Source organism: Etheostoma cragini, chromosome 18, assembly GCF_013103735.1.
Source record: "Etheostoma cragini isolate CJK2018 chromosome 18, CSU_Ecrag_1.0, whole genome shotgun sequence".
NCBI lineage: Eukaryota > Metazoa > Chordata > Actinopteri > Perciformes > Percidae > Etheostoma > Etheostoma cragini.
Genome location: NC_048424.1, coordinates 9,320,683 through 9,345,724, shown reverse-complemented (window position 1 = coordinate 9,345,724; position 25,042 = coordinate 9,320,683). Strand labels below are relative to the sequence as shown.

General features: G+C 40.6%; 1 protein-coding gene across 3 annotated transcripts in view; it reads right to left on the bottom strand.

Moving 5' to 3' along the window:
* utrn (utrophin) overlaps window positions 1-25,042 on the bottom strand; it is a 140,861-nt gene that overhangs the window by 87,840 nt on the left and 27,979 nt on the right. For all 3 annotated transcript variants that reach the window (XM_034900315.1, XM_034900314.1, XM_034900316.1), the window contains 32 exons: window positions 24,230-24,345; window positions 23,438-23,601; window positions 20,164-20,394; window positions 18,862-19,043; window positions 18,281-18,431; window positions 17,852-17,971; window positions 17,323-17,424; window positions 16,772-16,879; window positions 16,451-16,630; window positions 15,810-15,973; window positions 15,579-15,702; window positions 15,401-15,488; window positions 14,445-14,689; window positions 13,564-13,732; window positions 12,332-12,459; window positions 9,572-9,709; window positions 9,363-9,476; window positions 8,975-9,130; window positions 8,590-8,760; window positions 8,231-8,422; window positions 7,500-7,634; window positions 5,885-6,034; window positions 5,267-5,428; window positions 4,761-4,892; window positions 4,364-4,537; window positions 4,033-4,188; window positions 3,764-3,934; window positions 2,998-3,177; window positions 2,116-2,244; window positions 799-969; window positions 589-642; window positions 269-421 (listed from right to left, as the gene is read on the bottom strand). In XM_034900315.1, coding sequence (XP_034756206.1) covers window positions 269-421; window positions 589-642; window positions 799-969; window positions 2,116-2,244; window positions 2,998-3,177; window positions 3,764-3,934; window positions 4,033-4,188; window positions 4,364-4,537; window positions 4,761-4,892; window positions 5,267-5,428; window positions 5,885-6,034; window positions 7,500-7,634; window positions 8,231-8,422; window positions 8,590-8,760; window positions 8,975-9,130; window positions 9,363-9,476; window positions 9,572-9,709; window positions 12,332-12,459; window positions 13,564-13,732; window positions 14,445-14,689; window positions 15,401-15,488; window positions 15,579-15,702; window positions 15,810-15,973; window positions 16,451-16,630; window positions 16,772-16,879; window positions 17,323-17,424; window positions 17,852-17,971; window positions 18,281-18,431; window positions 18,862-19,043; window positions 20,164-20,394; window positions 23,438-23,601; window positions 24,230-24,345 — 4,810 coding nt within the window. The remainder of the gene's footprint in view (window positions 1-268; window positions 422-588; window positions 643-798; window positions 970-2,115; window positions 2,245-2,997; window positions 3,178-3,763; window positions 3,935-4,032; window positions 4,189-4,363; window positions 4,538-4,760; window positions 4,893-5,266; window positions 5,429-5,884; window positions 6,035-7,499; window positions 7,635-8,230; window positions 8,423-8,589; window positions 8,761-8,974; window positions 9,131-9,362; window positions 9,477-9,571; window positions 9,710-12,331; window positions 12,460-13,563; window positions 13,733-14,444; window positions 14,690-15,400; window positions 15,489-15,578; window positions 15,703-15,809; window positions 15,974-16,450; window positions 16,631-16,771; window positions 16,880-17,322; window positions 17,425-17,851; window positions 17,972-18,280; window positions 18,432-18,861; window positions 19,044-20,163; window positions 20,395-23,437; window positions 23,602-24,229; window positions 24,346-25,042) is intronic.

Genomic DNA, 25,042 nt, shown 5'->3' with positions numbered 1-25,042 from the left:
TAATGGAAATTTTTGGACAAACAGCAGACATAGTGCCTAGTTCCCTAGCCACATTACTACAAACACATGGAGCAGTTTTTTGACGAAGCAATTACTACCTTGCAGGTCATGTCTTGTCTATGTGTACATATTTTATTCTCATGCACATATCTTGTTACCATAATTATCAATCAGCATTATTGTAATCAGGTACATTTTTCTTTGAGAGTTTTAACGATAAAATAAAAAAAACCACAAAGGCAAGAAAACGAATGGTGACCCTGTTTACCTTGTCATCATCCAGGATGTTTGTCGGGTCCTGCTGCTGCTGCAGAGCTCTCAGTGTGTCCTGTAGCTCTGCCTGTAGGCCCCTCATCTCACTGGAGTCCAGAGCCTCAGTCTGACTCAGACTCCCTGCTCCGATCTCCGGGCTGTAAATGACCTGATGAGAAAGTGCAGAAACATACCTTGTGTCAAAAAAGTGATGTATTTAATTATCTGACTGCATGCTCAAATAGTGTGTTCAGCTGTGGTATAATGTAGTGATAAGTCACTGACTCAAAATAGAGCTCCAAAAAAAGTTATTTAGTTTGGATGAAATTGCTGCACCTGCTGAGGTATCTGCTGGTTCAACTCAACACCTGACTCCAGACTGATCATCATCTGTATGTAAAAAGAAAAGGATGAATGCAGACTATACCACATGCTTTCTGTGTGAATGATGAACCCTTTTGTGTGCATAGCAGGTTTGAATTCCACACTGAATTGTGCATACCAGTACATTGATTTTAGGTTCACATACAGTTTGTGCTTTTGTACCTTGGCAGTTTTGATGTGTTGGGAGACTTTGTCGAAGTTGCAGTTGAGCTCAGCCAGTTTGGGCTCCACCACATCTCGGCAGGCGGGCCCCCTGCTGGTCATAAGGATGATGGCCTGATCCCTCACGTTGTCCACACGCAGACTGATGTCCTCCAGCTCCTCTAGCATGCGCTGAGGACAGAGAGTAGCTTGTCATCTATTTAAATCAGTTCATGTCATCAGTCATTTTTTTCTCAGACTGGATTGCTGTGTAGCCTTGGTTCTGACCAAAGAGCTTAGCACAGCATGTGATGATCAAGGTTAGCAGGGCCAGGCAACAGTCAACATTTAGTGGAGACCTTCAATTGTCATGGCCAGAGGAAGAAAAGGGTAAAGAATATAATATAACTAAGATATATGATTTTAAACTACCATAAACAGACTCTGATTCTCCATTTTACCTTATTTTCTCACTGAGCCATGTCCTCTCCCATACATCAATAAACCTCTCTGTTGCCTGACTTGTTCACACCCTTTTTGTTTTCCCCGTTCGGTGACGCAAGGTGAAGTTAGACAATTATTATTAAGAACTACACAAAAGAAAATTTCCAAAATGGTGTTCAATTATGTGCTTCTTGAAAATTCATATCTTGACCAAGCATAAAACAATTATGCTGCATCAGTGGGCAATAGAAAATGGAACATTTAGATATGATTAATCCTTACCTTGCTTATCCTTTGATGTAGATTCAGGTATAAACATTCTGTATACCAGATGGTAGCTAAACGCATTTTCTTGCCATAATCTAATAGCTTTGTAACGATATTATAGAAAAAGAGAGACCGGTAACCTCACAAGTTTTAACTATGCTTTATGTACCGGGTGTGCTGTATCCATACTTGAGGACCATTCTCCATTTATTCATACTAGAGATGGAAGTACTGGAGTTTATGCATCAATCCAATACCACATAATAAAGCCCTAAAGAAAATGTACGTTAAAGATGTATATTTATGTTCTTTTTCCAATATGACTGACTGTCAAACTGTATAATAAAAGACAGTTCTACAGTTCATTGTTGGTGTTTGTTCATGTTTCACAAAGAGTTTAACCATGAGCCAGACCGACAACAAATCACGTCACATCCGTACAGGGATAGTAGTATACAGTTGTTAAAACATAATAAAATATATGACACGCTGGTATCGAATCAGTACTCTGTATCGGCCAAGTTTAAGTTTCGGAATCGGTATCGGGAAGCAAAAAATGGTATCGGATCATCTCTAATTCATACTGATGCTTTTTCTCTCACAATGTAACGACTCCCTCTGTCTTACCTTTACCACTTTCTGCCTCTCTGACGGGGCGAGCCGCTCAGCCTCGTCCAGCTGGATCTGGGTCTGGTAGAGCCAGGTGCTGATGTGAGCCAAGTTCTCATCAAAAATTTCCACTTCATTCTGGTGACTCTGCACTCATACAACAAAAAACAAAGGCTCAGTGTTTCCATTAGAAAAATAAAAAACATTCATTACTTTTGAAGGTCCTCCTGTGTTTTCACCATTTACTGCTTGATCTACAACAAAGGCATTTTATGATCTCTGGGTGTTCCATTACCTTTATATGACTTGCTGCAATGCCCAATTACAAGAAGAACACTTTAAGAGTCTTAAAAAGATAAATATACTTTTATTGAAGAGGTGATATGAATGTCCCTATTTTTTTCCCAGATATTTAAGTCATTTTTGCCTAGCTACTGCAATCCCTTGACTTACACAACATAATGAGAAATTATTTGACTTTGATAGTAAAGAAATAACCTTTTGGTGACTTTTTCTTTTAATATTCCACGGTTTGGAAAAATACTTTAAAAGCCAATTAACCTTTTCTGAATTTCAAAACTAAAACTTTTTCAGCACATTGGATATGTATTATAAATGCAGTCATTATTCCATTTCCCAGGAAACAGCATGTTAAAAGGCTCAGCTAAGACAAACACACATTTTATACACACACACACACACACACACACACATATATACACATATATATATTTATATTTATATAATGGGCTTTGTTCATTTCCCAATGATGGCAAATAAAAGCATTGTTAAGCATAAAACTAAAAAAAAGGTGGGAGATTCTTACTCAGAGAACATAAAATAAAGAACACAGCAACTCTTAATTTATAAATCCTTACTGTATAAAATATTTGCACTCACCAGCACAACACTAAGCCAGTCCTCGGTCCAGGTGCGAACGCGGCCCCAGGCTTCGTTAAAACCACAGAGTTTGTCCTCCAACTGAGCCTCGCTGCCCTCCACCAGAGTCTGAAGACCCGCGCTGGTCTCCATCAGGCTGGACAGCTCCACCTTACGATGGTCCGACTCCTTCAGCAGGCCCTGGAGGGACACACGCATACAATGAAATATAGAGTATATTAAACAGATTCATGTGATGACCTTCATGTTTCAAAAATGTATTGCCATATCAGCTAGCTAGATTTATTGTAGCACACACACGCACACAGTCATGAATTACATTATAAAGACAAGCACATTTGGAGATCGAAAAAGTACATCTGAAGACACGTTTGAAGTACTTTTTTCATGTGCTATAATGTAAAGCTGTGACTGATTTAATATTCATACTGTTTCAGTTTTAATAAAGGGTCTGTTTGGTTTGTGGGATCAAAAGGTGTTAGTCATTTTTACTTTTTAATTTGGATCTCAGGGAGAGACAAATACATCTATAGAACTCTTAAAACTGTTTTCACTTTTTAAAGGGTGGACATCAAAGTCGCGCAGTCATCCTCTTTTCATAGTGCTGATACAGTTCAGCTCCAGTGTTAGAAAGTAAGAGAGATTGGTGTTTTCAGGAACATTATATTGTCCCAAAGCTCCACCTTCTGGGCAGAAGCAGAACAACATAGCAACTTCTTTGCTATTGCTGAAGAGATTTGATTAAAAGGTGTGGACAGTTACTCACATTAGCCCATGCAATCTCTGCATCAATGTCAGCTGGCATGTCTCCACAGCTGTTCTTCTGCTGGAGCTGAGCCTCATGTGTGGTCAGCCACTCCTCCAACGCAGCGCTCTCCTTCTGAAACTTTTGAGATAGAGACATAGCTTTTTCCAGGTCCTGCTTGCCCTCCGTTACCTGTAAAGAGAAAGAAAACAATAGGCCTCAGGAATATTTTTTATAATCCAACATAAGCTGCATTTTGAACAAGGACAATTCATCTTAAACTCAGTTACCTGTGCCCCCAGGTCATTGTAGAGCAGTTTGAGAGCAGTAAGCTGTTCATCCATGGCCTTGGGGTTCTCCGTCTGCTGTTTCTGCACAATCTGTCGACCAGTTTTTATCACCGTCTCCACCTCCAGCTTCACCTCACTCAGCAACTTGTATAGTTTCTATAAGAAAAAAAAGGATAATAGCCTATGATGGATAATTTTTGTGTTTGTGTCTTCATAAAAAGGTAGCTACATTAGGCTGGCAGATATTTTTGTGTGTGTGTTCCTAAATCCTTTAAGGTGCACACAGAACAGTTTACACAATCAGCAACAAATACACCATTTATGCTCTTACCATGCAACCACCAAGGTGGGACTGGATTTTTTCCGGGTCCACGTCTCTAATATCCAGAATATGCAGCTCAGCCTTGGCACCATCCAGGACTCTCTTACAGTCCAACATGCGCTGCTCAAAGTTAGCTGGCTTCTGGAATAGCTGGTACTTTGTGGAGATCTCCCTCAGTTTTCTCTGCATTGGGTAAAGGCAGATGTTAATAAAGTCATACATCTATGTCACAACATAGATAAGCACACACACTTCTTTTACCGTGATTCTATGATTTATTATATGTTTCACCCTGTTTTACAGGTGAAAGTATTTGTAGTATGAATATATTGCGATGGTGGCAGGAGGAGAAACTATCCATGACTTTGTGCAGTTTGTGATGTTCTCCAGCAGGAGTCAGTGTTACCTGTAGCTGGTCCAGCATGGTCCCCCCTCGAGCAGCTTTGCCATCAGGGCTGGGAGGAGGCAAGTTGGCCACGTTCCTCTTCCTCATCTCCTCCACTGTCAACTCGTGAGCTGCGATCTCTGCCCCGATGGTCTGAAGGAAAATGGGAAATGAACACATATAAATATGTACACTCATATGGACAAGCCCTCTTGCACCTACTGATGTTATATTCTTATCACAAAAATATCAATGTGTTTAGTTTTTCAGGCTGAAAACTACTGCTCAGTTTTCATAATAAGAACAACAACATGATGTGCCTTTATGTGTATATTATATCAATACTTTCATTACTATATGTCAATTTTTTACTTCCGTTCCGTGGGCCTCTAAGTGAAGGGAGAGCCTTCAGACAAGATAGATGAAACTGCATGAAGTAAGATCATCTTGTCTAAAGTAAAGTGTCGCGTCTTGTCTGGCAACTCCTCTGTGTGTGAAAGTGTGTGTTGCGCCCATGTGTACTGTACCTGTGCCTCCTGTGGGAGTTGGAAGGCGTCAATACGGTCAGTGAGGTAGGAGGTGAGTCTGTGGTCCAGCTGACTCAGAGACTCCTGCAGTGTATGGAGCCCCTGTTCGTTCTCCTTCAGAGTCTGCAGCTGCTGCTCAATGCTGATCTGCCGGTTCACCGCCTAGAAGAGGAATTTTTCAATTTTTCCGGTCATACTGGACTTGATGTGATAATGCAAAGAGTACACCAAAAGCTTAAAAATGCTTATAAATATAATCGTGTACTAGGTGCAAAATAAATGTTGTGGGTGATATAGTATAACATCTACTGAAAATATATATGTATTTTCCATTTAAATATCAATATGATTAAACATAAATGTGTTTGGTATCAATATACATTTTAATACAATAACTGGTGACAATGTTCTGTGTATAGACTATCATGTTTTATGTTGTGCATATTTGCAAAGGATATAATAAAATACAAATTCCTACAGTTGAAGAAAATGCATAGATCTGAATTTATTGAAAAAAAAAAAAGCCAAACTCAACAGATAATGGATGCCATTTTCAACAGAATAAAACACACATTCGGGCATTTCACATTTTTTTACATACAAAGCCAAGGTCCTGACCTGGTGGTTGAGTTGCTCATAACGAGAATTGAAGGCCTCTAGCTTTTCGCTGATAAGTTCGTCGAGTATGCCCCCGTCTATCAGCGTCTGACCCAGCTCTCTGATTTGCGTCCGGTTGTCCCCGGGGTGGCGAAGCGCACACTCCAAAGACTGGTGGTGAATAGAGAGGTGGAGAAAAGGGTAAAGTTATAAGCAACGAATCTGAAAAATCTGAAAAATCAAGGAAAGAGGGGAGGAAACGAAGTGAGAGCGAGGAAGTGAAGAAATAAAATAGCCTTTTGATAAAGCCACAACAAAAATCATTAAAGTTAAACCGCTTCCAAAGATTTGCCACAGGAAGAAGAAAAAAAGAAAAGATTGACTTAAGCTAGAAACCAAACACTTGAGGAACAAAGAACACCAAAGAGAAAAAGAAATCCAGTGTGTTAGTGAAAAGTGAATGCGTTTGAAAGGCCGCAAAATAACCAAATAGCTGAGCAAACAGATGGCGTGCAGATGCAGAAATTGCAACGTTGGGTGTGACAGATGGAGGCAAACCGAAAAAACGACAATAACTTAACGAGAAAAGAGAGACAAGTGGGAGAGATGCTGGTCGAGTGATGACACTTGTTTGGATCCAACAGTCATTGTTTATGTAGGGTCATTAAATGTGCTTATCCTTCCCGGAGGTAATAGACAGACAGACAGAGAGAGAGAGACAGAGAGAGAGAGAGAGAGCGACAGCCCCCCTCCAGAGGGGTGAGTCTGATTAGGAAACTGGGAGAATGGAAAGGCTGAGAAGTGATAGAGGGAGGAAGAAAAAGAGCAAGACTGACTGACAAGAGAAAAAAAAAATTTAAAACACATAAGGACAAAGAGGAGAAGGAGAAACAATGTCTTCAAGGGTCTTCAATTTCCTTCATCACTATGAGATGTTACAGAAGCAGCACTGTGATGATTAAAGTGAGTTTGACAGTCATGCCGCAGGCAAGTCTACAGATATAGCAACAGAGCAAAACAGGGCAGAAGAAATTTAGAAGACAAAGTCAAAGACAATGAGGATATTATCAGAGTTAGAATATTTTATGGCTTGTTTGGTTTATGAATTATACTGTTGATAATGATATGAATGATGCATTTTAAATGCATCTTCATGCCTTTTGAAAGCATGTTGATTGATGAGGTGATTTTATGGAAGCTACGTAAATTCCCAAATAAAACGTAGGTAGAGGAATATAGAATAAAAGTGCAATTTGATTGGGTAGTCTAACCATAAAATTCTTTAGTTATATTTTTGTGAAGTGTTAGTAGTAGATTATTTTACTTTCTGTTGACATGTGTCCGCACGCCATGAAATATAAACATGGGTTTTCCAAAAGTAATACTAAGGTAAGGTTTGACTTTTTTTTTCTTTTTTTGTGTTTATGTGTTACCAGAGGATCTCTTGTGTTTGATTCATGTGTAGGATGGGCAAAATAGTAAGGAGTAAGAGAATTAAAAGGACAGAAAGATAAGAAGACAACGATTAAATGACTGATTCATTAAATGGGTTAACAGTTAGAGAGTGTGTGTGTGTGTGAGTGTGTGTGTGTGTGTGTGTGTGTGTGTGTGTGTGTGTGTGTGTGTGTATTTGTACCTCCAGCGCTTCATTAACAGCCTCAGTGCTCTCTGGTAAGTTGTCAGTAGCTTGGACCTTCTCCCCCAGAGTGTTAAGCCAACTCTGCTCCATATCCAGGTACTGAAGTAACTCCATCCAACAGGACCAAACCTCCTACACAGTATAGACACATAACCCCTCAGTGAGAATCAATTACAGTTGCAAACAGTTGTGCACAACCAGAGAAACACAAATGATGTTATCACAAAGTGACAGCTGTATTAAATATGCTTTCACTCACAATCTTAAAAAGAACAACATGAAAAACTACTTCACTGTGAGACATTTTTACAAAAGAAACCACACTATAAAAAAAGATTAAACAGCAAAATTCCCACGACAAAGATTGGATGGTGACTAATGGACTTCGGGCAAAGAGTATACAAGAACATTTGCACAACTTCTAACCTGCAGAGTCTAGGAGACGATAATAAAAAATAAAAAACAGTGCCGCAAACCACAACTTTACACTCACAGACTAGCTCTAAAAACCAGAATCACCAGCACCCTTTAAGGTTATCTTGTTCTTTGCATTTTTTTATATTTTATTCCATTGTTAAAATTATAAACTGCGAAGCTGTGGTGCAAGTATATTTCTACAACAATAAAAGCATAGGTGGCCATCATTTTTAACTGAAGCACTTCATTTATCAGACAAGAAATATTTTAATTCACAAACATACCAACATAGAATGACCCACACACATTACCTCCAGAGTGTGACACTTGCTCTTGAAGCGGTCGCAGAGCTTTTGGTAGTTGGACAGAACCCCTTCTAGCTCTGAGGTCAGCTCCTGTGCATTGCCTCCACCAGGGGGCGTTGTTCTGGAAACCAGCATGTTGATGCTGTCTTTTAGGATCTTCACTTTCACCTCCTTCTGTAGCACATCCTCTTTAGCCCTCTGTGAGAGAGTTAAGAGGAAAATGACAAATTCCAGAGGAAGACACGTAGACCCACACGCTCTAATACAGCACCGTCAAAATAAGAGAAACACCATATTTCCCAATGGTCCCCAAATGATTAGTTTAAGGTGTCCCCATTAGGTCACATAAAAGCCTCCGCTCCCACCTTCATCTCCTCCAACGACGTTTCCAGCTCCTCAGGACTCTTGTATTCAAAGTCCCTCATGAGAAACTCCTCATCGACCTGGGTCATCCATTCCTGCATCTCCGCCAAGTCCTTCCTCAGATTCACCTGCTTCTCCCGACTCTCTGCAACACGCTCCTGATGTCTCAGCAGCTGGAGGGAAGCATATGACTTCATGTTTGCAAGTAAAACAAGAACCTACGAGTCTCAACAGAAGAAATGTCTTATCTGCTTGCTAGTGACTGAAGTGTCATTGTAATTATGTGAATGAAAACAGGCATTCATACACACAAAACAAGAAACCAAATTTCTTTCATACATGATTTGCAGGGCATAAAAGCACAAAAAGGAAAAAGTTTTTCCTCACCTGTTTGCTAAGCATGTCCCATTTGCTCTGGCACTTGTCCAACTTATCCTGCCCCCACTTGTCTAGTCCTGGGACTGCAGTCGCCTTTACGGCACTCACATTCTCTCCCATCTGCTTCAATGAACCTTCCACAGACTCCATCTCATTTACATACTCCTTGTTAGCAGAAAGAGAAAGAAAGGTAAAGAATAAAACTAAGCAAATGTTAAAATTTAATTTAGTAATGAAATCAAGTCAAAATCTATATTGTCAAATGACCACAGTCTTCTCATGAACAACAGTAAAAGTAAGTTTTAAGTGATAAAGTTGTGGTGTATTTAACATTAGAAGGTGTTGGGGGGAAAAAAACAAAAACCTGTTGTTTTCATGTTTTGCATTGCCCTCTAACCTTGCACTGGTTGAGCTCTTCCTGTAGACTGTCTCTGTCGCCCAACCCCGTGGCATCACGAGACAACAGTTCCTGAACCACGTCCAACCATCGTTCCACTTCCACCAAACGCACCTAGCAACAGTATTGAACCAACGTATACAAACCATTCAAGTAAAGACAAAAATGCTTGTAGGCTTTCTATATATCACTAATTTCAGCTATTCTACCTGATTGTCCTTCATGCTACCCAGGATGCACTGCAGCGTGCCCAGCTCCTCACGTGCCCTGGAGGAGAGCTGACTCCATCTTTGTAGTTCTGCAGAATCGGAGGCTTGCTGTGTTTGCTCAATCTCCAGACACAGGCCCTGAGGTGAACAAGAGTTCAGGCTTAAAATGACACGTCCAAGCTGTGTGTAATGGGCAGCCATGGAAACTCCTGTTGTCTGAGAAGGAATGTGCCATGCATGTCATCCCCTTGCTTAGAAGAAGACAAGAGGTCGGTAATCTCTTTGATTGACTGAGGCTTCACTATTAAAGAATATATGCGGTTCTCATGTCATACGGGTAAGTTGGTTGAGATGAGAAAGATTCCAATGACTGTATGAGCGTTTAAGTCACTGGGCGACTTAAGAAGATTGTTTGACTGCACAGATGTAACGTTAGGGTTTCAGAACTACTTGAATTGAAAATATAACGGTAGACCACCACATTTGGGATTAATTACCTTAAACAACGGACTTTAGCAGACATGGAGCATCAATGTTTGGCTCTTCTGAATTATTATGCACCAAGTCATATTGAAGCTTTTAAAAATGTATGCTTTCTACCTATAATTACAACTTGGATGCTAGAAATGGTTATCTGTTCCTAAAAAAATCTCTACATAGTACTAATGGTGGTCAGAATATCCGTATGATACAGTAATAAAGCAATCGCATTAACTTCTTTTAAACACAGGTGGTGATTAAATTGCTACCACATGTTTATGATTAATTAATCATTTCATAAGCATGAATCCATTTGAACATGAAGAAAAAATACTGAGCCAATCAGATGACTATCAGCCTTCTATTATTAGGTTAATTGCTACTAGGACTCAGAGATGTTGCCATGGGATCGTGTGCGGTGGCTGTCAGACTGACTGACACGGGGGCGGGGTGACTCAGTGGTAGAGAGGTCGCCGGCCAATCGGAAGGTTGGTTGTTCGATCCCTGGCCCTGCAATCCTATGTCAGTGCTGCGCCTTAGGAGTGTAAATGTGCATGAGTGTTTATCTGATGAGCAGGTGGCACCTTGTAAGGCAGCCTCGGCCACAGTGTATTTGAGTTAATGGTTCCTGTACTATGTAAAAGTGCGTTGAGTAGTTGTTAAGACTAAAAAAGAGGTATGTATTCCTTTAATTTATTTACATTTACTGACTCGCTGAGCGGGCACAAAGACCCGTTAGGAGCTCCATGCAGCATGCATGGGCATGCTGCCCAGAATGTGCCAAGTCCCCACCCCTTTCCCCGGCACCATGCCCTTTCTACCACGATAACAAGGGATTGGACTGAACCACATTCCACCGATGAAGGGAGGAGGAGTGAAACACGCACAGCTACACACACGAAACACAACAACACATATATCCTAAAACTACACAACACACTACACACCCTTTTTCTCCCACACAGAGGTTTGATACAGAAAGAAGTGAAGCTGAGCCACATTCCACCGAAGAAGGGAGGAGAGAAGACACACACACACACACACACACACACACCACTAGAACCAGACCAATATATCGGCGGCCGATATTATATAAGCCGATATTAGGCAAACTATCGGTATCAACATTTATAATGGCAGATAAACGAATATTAAAAACATTGAATAAAAACAGACAAAACGACCTTCAACCATGTCTGCCATTGCATAGTTTGTCCACCAAAGGGGGCTCTACAATGTTCCTTTGAAAAAAATTGTTTTTTGTTACTGTGTTTTTGTTTAAAAGGACTTTAAGTTTCATATCTTAAGTTTGTATTTTTATTATTTTAATTTATCAGAACTTTAATACATTTTGATGTTCTTCTGTTCTGCTGTGACAATAAAACAAGTTTATTTTTGAACCGCATTATTATATTATTTTAGTGAGGACTCATATATAACTACAAATAACTAATGTTAGGGAAATCTGTTTATGTTTTGTTAAGTGTTTCTGGATATCTTTTTTAAAATCGGCCGATATATCGGAATATCGAATTTTTTAAATCACCAAATATCTGTATTATTATCGGCCTTAAAAATCCTTCATCGGTCGGGCTCTGCACAGCACACACAACACACACACCCTTTTTCTCCTACACAAAGGTCTGATACAGTGCAGAAAGAAGTGAAGCTGATAAAGAAGCCTATTGTGTGCTGGAATAGAAAAACATTGACAGCAGACAGAGGTTAACACTCTGATATATGTACTGTACAAGCACATAGACACAAACAATGAAATCCTTTTAGCTTAGATGTCAGAGGGCACATGTGTTATACACATAAAGTCTCCAGATAAACCACAACAACAACCATTCAAAATAACTAATATGCATTTTTTTTTGGTCCATCACATGAGTTTGCAGTTGTGTCTGTGGTTTTGACTTAATGTTATTTATTTTAATCTCTATTAATTAATAACCAGACTAACATAAAATACAAGATCAGCATTAAACAACTAAGTGGATTATAAAAGCATAAATATAACTGCCAATAAAAAAAAAGAGTAATAGTAAGACTTGTATCCTAGAAACAACCTAAAGTGACACCTCAAAGACAACCTAAACCAATAAATGAAATAAGATTATTATAATGCTGTCAAACATTAATTACTAAAGCTTTGTGATCATACTTTGCGTGGTAAGCTTCTGTCCGTCAGGTAGTTATCAGAATATGTGTACATATTTAGACCATGGTTTTCACCCAGAGCTATGACTTCATTAATCAGGATGATGCACTACTCACTTGTGCCCGCTCTACTGCTCCCTGAGCTGTAGGGATGTCCACTATTCCTTCTCTCAGAGTGGCCAGCCTGCCCTCTAGACCCTCCAACTGGCTCGACACCAACTGGCTGGCCTCAAGATTGGCCAAAGCTGGAATAAGACAAGAAGGAGAGGGAAATGTGTGAATAATGGGGGAGAATTTCTATTTAAATTAAAAATAAGGTTTCAAAACCTTTGCATCCGGACTTAAGCATCAGGTTTTAAACCACAAGGGGGCAGTGTGCATGTTCGGGATTAGTGTGTTCTACAGGCTGCAAGAGGAGGCCAGATGTTTGACAGTCGGTTTCTCAAATTAAGTTTAGCTGTGCTCTTTTACCAACTCATGTCAATCATGCCAGATGAATTTGAAGTATTTTAGTGTAAAGATTACACTATAATAGTCTCCCCCTCTCTGTCTGTGTTTTAATTACCAGGTGATTTAATGCTTACATAATCTGGGTGTTTCTTTACGTTTATATACAGTATATATACGTTTATATACAGTATATATAGCAGAAATGGAGCTTAACTTGGAGAGGGGAGGGGAGAAATAAAGAGAGGCCGGCAAGAGGCAACTGCCCTCAAGCAGAAACAAAATGTTTTTTTCTTGGCATTCATTCAAATCCTCACAGTCATAAAAGCCCAAGAGGCACACGCACACACACACACACACACACACACACGAGCGGAGAGGAGAGGAGCATTCAAGTCTCCTTTTACAGACTCATCTTGGGCCAATAGGAGTGCATGTAAATTCCTGAGGTGAAACGGTGACTGATTTTCAGGACCGTTCCAGGTCCAAGTAACGTCCTTAGGTTGAGACGGAGCTGGCACAGGGAGATGATCTTAAACTAAATCACTCACGCATTTGTGAGCTTTTGGAAGCCATATAAGGGCATGATCCATTACGTTTGGCTGGCCAAGGATTCATATAAAAGCTGATGTCAAATTTACACAACCCCTGTGGGATTGAGCTTTGCTGATCATAGATATCACTATTTCAGTCTCCCTATAAACCTGAAAGAATTGAGCAAAGAGTAAGGAGAAAGAAATGGGTCTTTCGTTTTAAGCTCTCTGAAATTGGAGGATGCCTCAAGGCTGTTAGGTCTCTTGAAAAGCATATGGTGCTGTTTATACTGAGGAACCTGCTGTTATGGAACCGGTTCCCTTTGCGCTGACTTGACAAATCATTTTTATGTAGTTCAGCAAATGTACCTTTGTTGACCTCTTGCTCTCTGCTCTGTAGCCGCTGCAGTGTGGAGGCGTGATGTGCTGATATCACCACCATGTTGTCTTTCAGAGAGGGCATGGCTCCAAGTGACCCGATCTCTGCAGAAAGCTGCTCCAATTGCGGACTTATGGCAGTGAGCTGAACAAGACGGGACTGTAAAAACAAAAGAGGAAGACCAAGGAAAAAATGTTGCCGTCTCTGTACATCAGAAAGGGACATTTTATAAACTAGGTACGTAGGGTTCATTGACTTAAAAAATAAGCCTATGATTTGTGGTTTTCTTGAACATTACATTGACTCGTTTAATAATGATGCAGAATGATGAGATAAGATGTAAAGTGTATGTTTCAGCCATCTATTTTCCCTGTAATTGATCTATTTTGTGCCATTAAGCATAATCAGTGTCACCTTTAAGAACCATCATTTTTTTCTGTAAAAATGAGGAGAACCTACAAAACATATACTGCAACAATAATTAGTCTGGAGAGAAACTTACAAGTTACTGGATGGAGTCATGCTTTACAGTGACAGTCAATTAGTCTCAAATTGAAAACTATTAACACGCACTTCAGGTCACAACCAGGAAGGGTTTTATCCATCTTACTTTGTACATCTTTCACTGACTTTCCAAACATTTGAGGCCCTCCCTAACTTTAAAAGATCACTTGTTTGCTCTCATGGTTATTTTATTCAATGACTTTTTTTAAATGGGTTTTGACTCTGATTTGAAATCTGAAAAGTTTTTGAAATAACTGCAGCTTCCTGAGCTGAATGTTAGAGGTTGACAAAAGAGTTACAGGTGAAATTGAGGATTAAAGTCACAGAGGAGATCAGGGTGAACATGGACGGAGACAAAGACTGTTACCTGACATTCTCCACTCAGGCTTTTGAGCTTGGCCTTGTCACACGTTTCTATAACCGAGGTTGAGTCCAGCCATCGGTCCTGTTTCTCAAAGGATTGGTCCATGTCTGCCAGCTCTACAGACACCGCTCCGACCCGGCTTTGGGTACGAACACGCTCACGGGCTGATTGCAGCTCCCTCACACACGGATCCCACTCGGTTTGGATCAGATCTATGCCCGCCCTCACTGAGTCCACACACTCTCCCTCTTAAGAGAGAGACAGAAACAAAAAGATATAAAGGCTCACTTCAAATGTAATTCATTAATAATTAAGTATACTTTTAATAGATTTTTACATAATTTAGTCTGAATGTGTCACAGCCTCTGTAAGTTTTTGGTGTGAGTAAGAGACCCTAATAAGAGTAAAAACACTAGTGGATGAAAATTGGAAAACAGACTGTAAGGATGAGAGAACAGCAGATATGAGGTGATAAAATAAGATAAGTTTAGAGGACAGTTGTTGTAAACAAATCTACTCCAACTTAGCAATGTTGCTCCACTACACCTCACTGCCTCTAGAACAGTGTAAACACATAAAAATCCAGAGTCCCTCTTCATTTCATTGAGTAGTTATATGAAATCAGTAACCCTGCAGCCCTACAGGTTTTTACTATGTCCTTAAACACACACACACACACACAACGAAAAATGTAGGCTTGTAAATACTCAGAAAATACCAAGCAGCTGTGGAAAAATAGTAAAATCTTACGAGACAAACAATTTAACGTGGAAATGGAAGATTTTTGTTAGAGCCTCTGAGAAACGCTATACTGTATATCAGCCACTATCTTAGAACAGTATAAAAAAAGTGTTTGACAAAACTCAGATAGATTTGTGTAAAAAAATTGTTTGGTTTGTGTTTGTGTAAAGTAATGTACCCTTTCAGAGTCAGTGAGCAACCTCCTCTTTCCTTCATACCTCTCTCAAGCTGGTCCATCAAGACCCTTCCCTCCTGGATCACTTGACTAACTGTGGCCTCCTTTGCTCTGAGGTCCAACTCCAAACCCTGCAGTGATTAATTAACACATATTACAGTGGGATTTCAAAACATGTGCTCTAACTTAAAATTGAAATTGCCGAATCGTCTGGGGTATACCATAAGTTTCTCCTGCAGGTCTGGTGTGTCAGGTGTAGTGTCAGGGTGTGTGGAGGCCAGCGCTTGAGCAGATTTCTTCCAAGTTTTAATCCAGCTCAAGAGGTCGGAAAGTTCATTTTCAAACCTACAGAACACAGAACACAATGTGTGCATTGGTGAGTGTGGGTGTGACTTTCATTTCTACACTTTTCTGGCAAAGTAGGTTTAGTCCGTGTGTGTCCCAGTTCTTACAATCGTCTGACTTCTGCATCTGTCTCCACTAGTCGTTTCTTAGGGGGAGCAGGTGGGGCCAACTCCTGGTCAGCAAATGAAGCAGCCGAAGCCACGGCAACTGTATCCACGACGACCTGCTCTTCCACCTGAGTCATCCCAGCATCCGCCACAGCTTCCATTACCTTAGCAGTGAGATCATGTGAGAATCAGTGAGAATGGGACATACATTTACCACACTCACCAAGTCACAACCAAACAATTTTATAAATATTTTTTTTATATTTACCCTGCTAGCCTTGTTAGGGAAAAGTTCATTCATACATTCTATTCACTTTATAATAATGTACAGCAGTGGTTTTAGTCAGAAACAAAATTTTGCACTTTTGCATAATGGTCCGACTAAGTTAAAATTTTACATCCAAAAACAGTGGTTTTGGTCATTTATTATTCACATCACTTCACTTAAACTGACTATTTTGAATAGAATAGAAATAAACTGCATCGAATTGCCACAGTTAGTAACCATGTATCTCTATAAGCTTAGGTGTACTACTTGCTGGAACATTTGTTAAGAACAGAAAGCAGGAAGACAAAACCCATTCTGAATAGAGTAACATGTAAATATAAGGTCTCCCACACACACACACACACACACAGACCTGGAAGGAGTAGTCCTCCAGTTTCTGCACCAGGCTGTCCCATCTATGTGCCAGCTCCTCTGTACTTGTCTCAATCTTGGCTCCGACCTCAGGGCTCCGCAGGAGCGCTATCACATCCTGTCCTGCATCAGACAGCTGGTCGAGAGTCCTCCTTTTCTTTTCCATGTCTTCCTTTAAAATCTACAGGATTGAATCACAAAAAAAGATCAAAGCCTACACTATCAATTGACACTTTATAAAGCTCACACATGAAGGCTTAGTTAGTTGTTAAAGTATCTGCTCGGCAGCATGGCAACTACAAAGACTTGGCAGACTACTTACTGCTAATTGGCGCACATTGGTATTCATTTCACTTGGGTCCTTAAAGTTGCCGGTCTGTACTTCGCTCAAGGCCTCCTCTTTTTCTGCCAACCATGCTCTAAACAAACTCTACAGAAGAGGTGGGAAAATAACATGAACTTAAAATACTTAGCACACATTACAAACAGAGTCTTGGTGTGAACCTAGTTAACCTGTGTAAAATGTTTTTTAGTTCTAAATTTCAGCATCTGATCAATACCTAAATTCAAAACCAGACACATTTCAAACTCAAACAACAGTGTGTTTAGGGTTAAATGAGAATTGCAGGATGCTTCTTTTTGATCTAAGCTTCTGTTAAACCAAAAAAAGAGCATCTGAAACAATGAAAGACACAAGTTAACTTCCTAAAGCAAAGGACTGAAAGATCCTTCATGGCCTTAAAAACTGAGAAGTATTAAAGATATAAAAGACAAAGTGGGGTTTTCTCTGCATCTCAGCTCAATGTGGACATGAGAGTGTCGAAATGGTCCATAATGCATAATGTGTAAGGGAGAGCGTGCTGCATGTCATACCTGGTCCGATAAAAGCTGCTGCCACACCATAAAAATGTCCTGCAGCTTGTGCCACCTCTCTTCTGTCCAGCGACACACAGCCGCCCAGCGCTCACCCAAAGACTTGAATGCAGGATAAAGACAAAGGTTAATACAAACAAGGGGGTTCTCAGAAACACTGTAAAAAAAGAGGAAACATTTGAAAACATATAATTTGGACCTCTTTGTGCAGAAATACCTACACTGGTACACATCTGTTTTACAGAAGACACTTCTCATCGAGACACTTTTTACAGCTTCATAAATCTATAGAAAATATATGTTCACACTGCCAGCGTTAATATAAAAGTTAAAGTTATAAAGTTCTGAAAAATAAAAGGAGGTTAAAATATTTAGAATAATTTATGTATTCACACATAAGTACATATTCATAAGGTAGCAGTAGGGCAACAATGTTTACCGTTCATGAATTGGTATTAAAAGGCGTAATGTACTGGAGGAAGACTCTCCTCCTTGAACTGACAAGTCCCAAAGACATCTGACAACTCACTTGTAGTTGCTCCTCCAGGGCAGCAGTGGCACTCTCCCCGCTGTTCTCATCTACCACAACCACCATGTGTGTTAGAGAGTTGACCTTCACCTGCTCCGCCTCCAGGTCGTTCTGAAGCCCCTGAACGGAAACGCAAAAAGTGAATTAAGCACGGTCACATATTACCCATTAACAGAGCTGGCAGAGAAGCTTTCTCAAAACAGTGAATAACTCAGGAAAGTTCAGGATCAAACATGTGACAAAGCGGACTGTTTTTAGTACAAGACCAGTGCAGTGAGACTGTGACAATTATTTAAAAATGTTACTTGATCCTGTCCACGTTGAGTCAATTATAATCAATTCCTTTTTGATTAGCGAGCTTTTAGTTTTTAGTGTTTAGTGAATAGTGGGCTTTGAGAGAAAATGTTTGAATGGGGAAACTGCATTTACTTTGTGCTTCTCCATTTGTTCTTTGTAGAGCTCCAGGTCTTTAGCTGCCGGTTCTGTCTCCATCTTTCTGATACGCTCCTCTGTCTGCGTCAGCCAATCAGAAAGTTGCTGTAATTGTTGCTGCTGGAGATCCATCAGGACTTCATGGAGCCTAAAGAGAGACAGTGAGGTGCACGTGTAAAGGAAGAAAGCTATCAGTTAAATCATCTCTAAGGGGAAACTACCTGTTCAGCTGGTTATTTAATTGCCACAAAGTAACACAACACTAGAAAAAGTGACAATGCTGTATACAGACTGCATAGACAATGAGTCTATGCAGTCTGTATACAGCAGGCACAATGAGTCATGGCATGCATGCACAAGTACTTATACTTCAGGGTCAACAAATGCTCTAGTGGACATCTTAATGTGATTTATGAACAACTGTGTGCGCATGCGTGTGTCATATACCTTGAAAAAACAGATTGAGTGTTAAAACTTGTTAGGTCTTGGAGATTTTCATGCTTATCAGGTGTCTATCAGGTGAACTACAGCAGACGGTATTGACTACACCTAGCAGGTGTATATGAATGTGCATCTACCTGGCCTGGCGGTCCATGCTGGCCACTCGGAGGTTCTCCCAGCGGGAGTTGAGGAGGCTCATCTGCTCCCGTATTTCTTCTTCTTCCTCGTCTGTCAGATTGCCCTGGGCAATTAGTTGGTTACCTGCTTGGAGCACATTACCCACACTGCTCTGGTGCGCTGTCAGCTCCATCATAAAGGCCTTTTGGGGGAAGAGAATTAGTATTATATATGTGTGTGTGTGTGTGTGCGTGTGTGTGTGTGCGTGTGTGTATATATATATATAATAACTCAGTTATTACAAAAAAAACCGTTAACTGCAATTACTTGACTCTCATTGCAATTTGAAATGGTGGTCTTACAGACAAGATGTGTGCTAGAAACAAAACAGCCCTGGGACCCACTATCTGTATGTACAGTATGTTAAGATAAGACTGTGTATAACCACATACCCTAAAAACACTGAGCCCAAATATTGCTTAGATAATCAGCACGCTGGCACTTGGCACCCACATGCTAAAATCTCAATACTAGCTTCACTTATAATACTTAATAATGCCCTGCAGAAACACTTGACATCACCTCTGCACCCTTGGGTTGGCAAGAGTTGCTGTAGCAACAATCAGACAAGCCCATAAGCACAAACTAAAGAGCAGAGTCTGCCAAGCAGCCAATTGCAAAACAAAAGAGAAGTAAGAAAATGCTTTAAGAAGGAATATAATTGTTGAACTTTTAACACCTTAGAGGAGCTCCTTCTTATGAGCAATATGAAGCCCAATGAATTGAGTTATTGTCGGTTTTCTGTGAGCTCTCTGGAAGAGTTAGCATTTTTGACTGCACATTGTTTTTAATTAGGCTTTGCTGGAGAAGTTGGAAAAAGTATGTGAACAACAAGGCTGAAACATACTGAAGAGATTGTTTTTTAGACCTCCTGAAAAGCCTGGCTGTTAAAGAGGCTTTTGATGTTGTTGCTCTCAGCTTTCAGCTTTGACCTGCATTCCAGACATTAGACTTCAGAAATATTCACATTTCAGCCAAGGGAATCCAGCCAAAGCCCATTTACACACATGCACAGACACAAACCCTGCAGCTACGCCTTCTCAAGCAAGCAAGTAAGCTTGGGCCAGGGCACCATGGGGTGCAGTGCGCCACTGTTCTCAGCAGAATTCCTGGCATTCCCAACATGTACAGAGCATGTACAGTTGGTTGTGGGAGGCCTCCTTATCTCTGGGATTCTATCTCCAGTCTACAATGTTGTGTGCCCCTCTGTCTATGTGTGCGTGCATGTTTATATTTATGCCAGCCTGCATTTCTCCTCCTACCTCGTGTGTGTGAAACTGTTCTTTGACTTCTTCCACATCGTCCGACACCTCCTCCTGAATCTGTAGGGCATCCTCAGCTGACAGCAGCCAGGTCAGCACCTCCTCCAGTGTGGTCTGGTAGCTGTCCAGGTCCACTTCCAGAAGGCTTCCCTCCATCTCCCCCTCCGTCTCTGTCAGGGTGCTGGGGGTCTCAGGCCTTGAGCTGCTGCCTGCTTCCTCCATTTGCACAGTCTGAAAAACATGAGGCAAGAGATGATGGCACTGGTTGATCATATTGTAGACAATGAGTTTACATCTTGGGGCATCATTAATGTGAAATATTACTTAAAGAAAGTACTGTACTAGGCCTGTACTGTACTAGGTGTAACATTGACAGAAAGCATGGATCACATTCATATGGCCACATCAAAACTCAAACACAAAAAAGCTCTAACATTGACTTCTATGAAACACAGCCATGCCAGGAACCTCTTTTTGTTATTTACTCCAATTTTCACCAGTGCATATCACTTGGTGAGTTTTAAAATAGAGCCCGACATCCAGGAGGGGCTTGTGCTACTGTGAAGTATGCACAACAACCTGCCCTGTTCAGCTAAGAAAAAACAAAACAACTGCAGGCCTATTATAGGATGCGGGGAGGCGGCCCTGGCACGCTGAGCAGGTCAATCCTCATTCTAGGACTAGGAGTAGGTCTAAAACACAGTAGTATCCTGGGTAAAGTAGGGCGTACAGTCAGAGAGATGGATGGTAAAACTTTAAAAGGAGAAATAACTTATGAATTGCTTTAAGGACAAGAGGGAAAACATTTTGAAAGATAACCTGTTATGTAATTTAAAAAGAAACACTAGATATAAGTAGAAAGTACGATTTTTTTTGTGTAATGACAGTAGTCTTGCCAGTGCAACGTCCCTGAATACGATACTAAATCTTACACCATAAAAGAGGCAGTTTCTTTATATTTTCAACACAAACTTACTTTTAAATTCCATTAAATGCACACTATGTGCACAGGTGACATCCTTTGTAGACAACAAAATCCTTAACAAACTACTTCAGATTTCCCTTTTTCTGAAGGAACGCAGGAAAAAATTTGACAGAGCTCAACAAATCTGTCTGGAGCTGAAATGAACAGGAGATAAAATCTTTGCAGTGGCAGCCACGCCAAGTCAATGATGACAGAGATGCTAATGGGTATTTAAAGACTGGTACTTTAACAACTCAATTGAACCTTTGTTTTCCATGCGGCAAGTACACAACGGTAATATCTGTGTAGCAAACTCTAGAAAAGGTCAAATGCTGAAAATATTCAGTGACTTTTTGGATTTATTGGAGTAAGTCACACAAATACTGTAAGGCCTTGTGTTAGACCAGTAGAGGCTGGCAGCGACAAAGCATGAGAGAAAGAGCAAAGGAGAGAAAGACAAGGGAGGAAAGGGGGAGAGAGAGAGAGAGAGAGAGAGAGAGAGAGAGCGCTGCAGCCTTGGTCTATTTATTGACTTGAATGGCTGTAAAATAGCTGTGGTCTGGCTCAACAAAACGCTTTATTATCACCAGATGATTTGCCCAACTCGATGCCTTCATTCATCATTTGCAGTTGTAATTCTGGAACATGTATTGCATCATCACGCGTATGTCAGTACACTTCATCAGTGATATTTCGCTAAGGCAACAAAATGATATTAGATCACAAGCTGTTGTTGTCGATAATATTGAAAATACCAACATTAAGAACTCTACAACAATACCATGAACCAATACAATGGCCGTTAAACTAAGGTGGGAACCAAACACAGTCATCAAAAACAAAGAGCTTTTATTTTTCCTCTTTCCACTACCAGCAGCAATACGCATCACTTCCTATGGAGTAAGAAATTGTGCCAGGAAACTAAACCCCTTGTTGGACCAATCAAGCCACTATTTTAAAAGACTTTTCCAGCACTTGTTCCAGGACGTGTGAAGTATGTGCCCATGGGCAATAAAAACTTAAGAGGTGGTTTTGGGATTTTCTGACTTCTGACTAAAAACCTCTGAAACGAGCTGCCCCAGGGATGTATGTGCTTGAAAGAAATTAGATTTTTGGGGGGTATTGAACTTGGTTTGGTGTAGTTACTATGGAATAAACAGTATGTTAAGACCATAAACAGGATCTCAATCACAAGTTAGTAAAACAGCAGGAAAGTCCAACCAAGGTGTAGAAATAATTTGATCACAGATGTTAAACATTGAACAGTATCAGTATGTGCATGTGAATCACACACTTACGCCACCCGCCGAAAACACACCAGTATCTTTAATGCGTGAATAACCTTCCCTGTCAACTCTCTGCGCACACACTCCCATTCTCACCAATTTATTCCCTCATTTCCTTTCACCCATTTACAGCTCTGTGTTTCCAGAAGCATGCAGCTCGGTCGGCTGGCTAATGTCAGAGGGGTGAGTCATGGCTCTGCTTCCTATTTGCCTGTGCCTGCTGTGCTTTTCATGAGCAGTGCTGGAGAGAATGAAGGAGATAGCTTTTTCGGAGGGGGGGGGGGGGGGCCTTCTATCTGGCAACACACAATGAGACACTTCACAATATTCCTTATGCTTGCACATAACAGCGTATGTGGCCTTCAAACTGAATGTTATCAGAAACACAGCACGGCAGCAAAGGTTGAAGCAGTTATGGGTTCAGATTTACATGCGACTTTAGCTTTTCCGTGGTTGAAGCTGTCGTTCAACAGCTGAACTATCATCTCTCCGTTCATAAAAAAAAAAAAGAGTTAACGGTTTGTTTACACCAGCACTGACAGGCAGCCACTGGGGGAGATGTATCTGCTAGACTAATGCACTGTGTCGCTACTGAAATAACTGCACCATGGGGATTAAGGAGGTAGTATACTGTTTAGGGTATCGAGAACCAGTTCTCAACTGAAACTTGTTCCTAATTTATAAGGCCCAGTTATCTGTTACCAAACACTCTTTTTTATTCCAGTTATAAATTCCTGAGGTTTGGACTTAATGTGCTTCTGCCGGTTACCAGCTGTGAATTTTTAAAGTTTCATGGAAAAGAGCACCTTGGATTCCTTGCATAACATGTGTATCCATCGATTTCAATGAGCACCATTTGTGAGAATAGTACAGTGACTCTCACCTTGGTCTAGACCTACGAGTCCTACCTACTTTGCCCCAAAATCATTATTCAGAAAAATCTGAGGTGTTCTATGCAAGCTAATCTTGTTCACTCCTGTATCATATCACATAAAGTACAGACCTATTGTGTTGTGTGTTTTACCTGAGCACTGATGCCTGGACCTAAGTCCTCAGACACTTTGTATTTGCGTGGCAGGGTCTCCACTTCTCTGATAGCTTCCATGCTCACATCTTTGGGCAGCACAGCAAACAGCGATGTTACGTACATGATGATCGACTTCTTATCTGGTAACTGCACCGCAACGTCTGAGAGAGGGGGGGAAAGATGGCGGTAGGGAGGTGGATGTATAGGGCAGGAAGATCAGAGATAGAAATTTAGCATGATAAGCAGGAGGGAGAATGAGTGAGATGGCAGTTAAGGTTGACAAGAGAAGATTAGATAGAAAGGAAGGTGAGAGTCAGAGAAAAAAAGCAAGTTGAGGCAAGTTGTACTGAATAAAATTGGCTTTGACACAGGTCAGGTGTAACAAGAAGTGTCTGAAGATAGACAGCTTACATTCATGCACACTGAGGATTTACAGGTACTCCTAGAAAATTCTGAGCAAACACAGCTTCTTACAAATCTTCAGCCAAATAAAACACCAAGGTATTTGCTCCACCGTAAGTGTGTCCAACTGCTGGCAGGACATAAAGGAAGGCTCCGTGAACACAGACCGTGTTTATTAAGTGGGAATTTTAGACAGTAAAATGTATGTCATTCCACAGCCAACTATTATTTGGGACTACTATAAAAAGATACTTCACAGGAAACTTTTTTGCAACCAATTTTTACATTTTCATAAAAGCTTTCTACAGTTATTCCTGCCCAAATAAATACAGTTGATCTATGTGCACAATGTGGGAAAGTTTTTAAAACAGCTCAGAATTGCCGTACCTTCAGCATCCAGTAGCCTCTCAATGGCCAGCTGGTCTTTGGCTACTGTGAAGGCATGGTCCAGTCTCTCCACAGGGCTCAGTCTGACCACCTGATCCCAACTGAATGCATTCGGCCTGAAGACACAAAGAACGGTAGCGATTAGAGCAGCAACATGGAGATTATAACATTCAAGATTTCCCGTATTAATGTTACAGTCGCAGATAATTCATATTGTGATAATTCACATATCTGCATACATATGCCCATTTCTCTTAGCGCTGGTGTTGTTGTAATAAAGGTAAATCTTATAACACTTATAACCCTTTTATGTGAATTGAGCAGAATTTCTGTCAATCATCTGGTTTTAAGAACACAGCTTCTGTCTTACATTCACTTGTATAAAAAATGTGTTTTGTACATTTAAACAATGTGATAGTAACTTAGGTTTCTAGAGACATTATTTCGAAAAATAAATGACCATTTCCTGAGCTTATCACTTTTGCAGAAAAAAAGGGACAAATGTTTTAATCATATATCTGTCCTCCATGCAGAAAAGACTCTTCCCTTAGTGGTGCAGAGGGGGGACTAGTGTCGAGGCCAGTTGGGTGTGGAATGTGTGTGCTCAGTGATCCATCTTAAACCCTGGGCCAGGTCTAAACCAACACTGGCCCTTCTCACAGCTCACAGGCCTGTGTGTGAGTGTGCTTGTATATAACTATACTAGTAAGGACAAGGGGTTACAGAAAGCGGGAAAAACATCCCTGACGCTTCTCTTGCCCGCTTTCTTTCACCTGCAACAGTGGATACACACACACCAAGCGTGTGCAAACA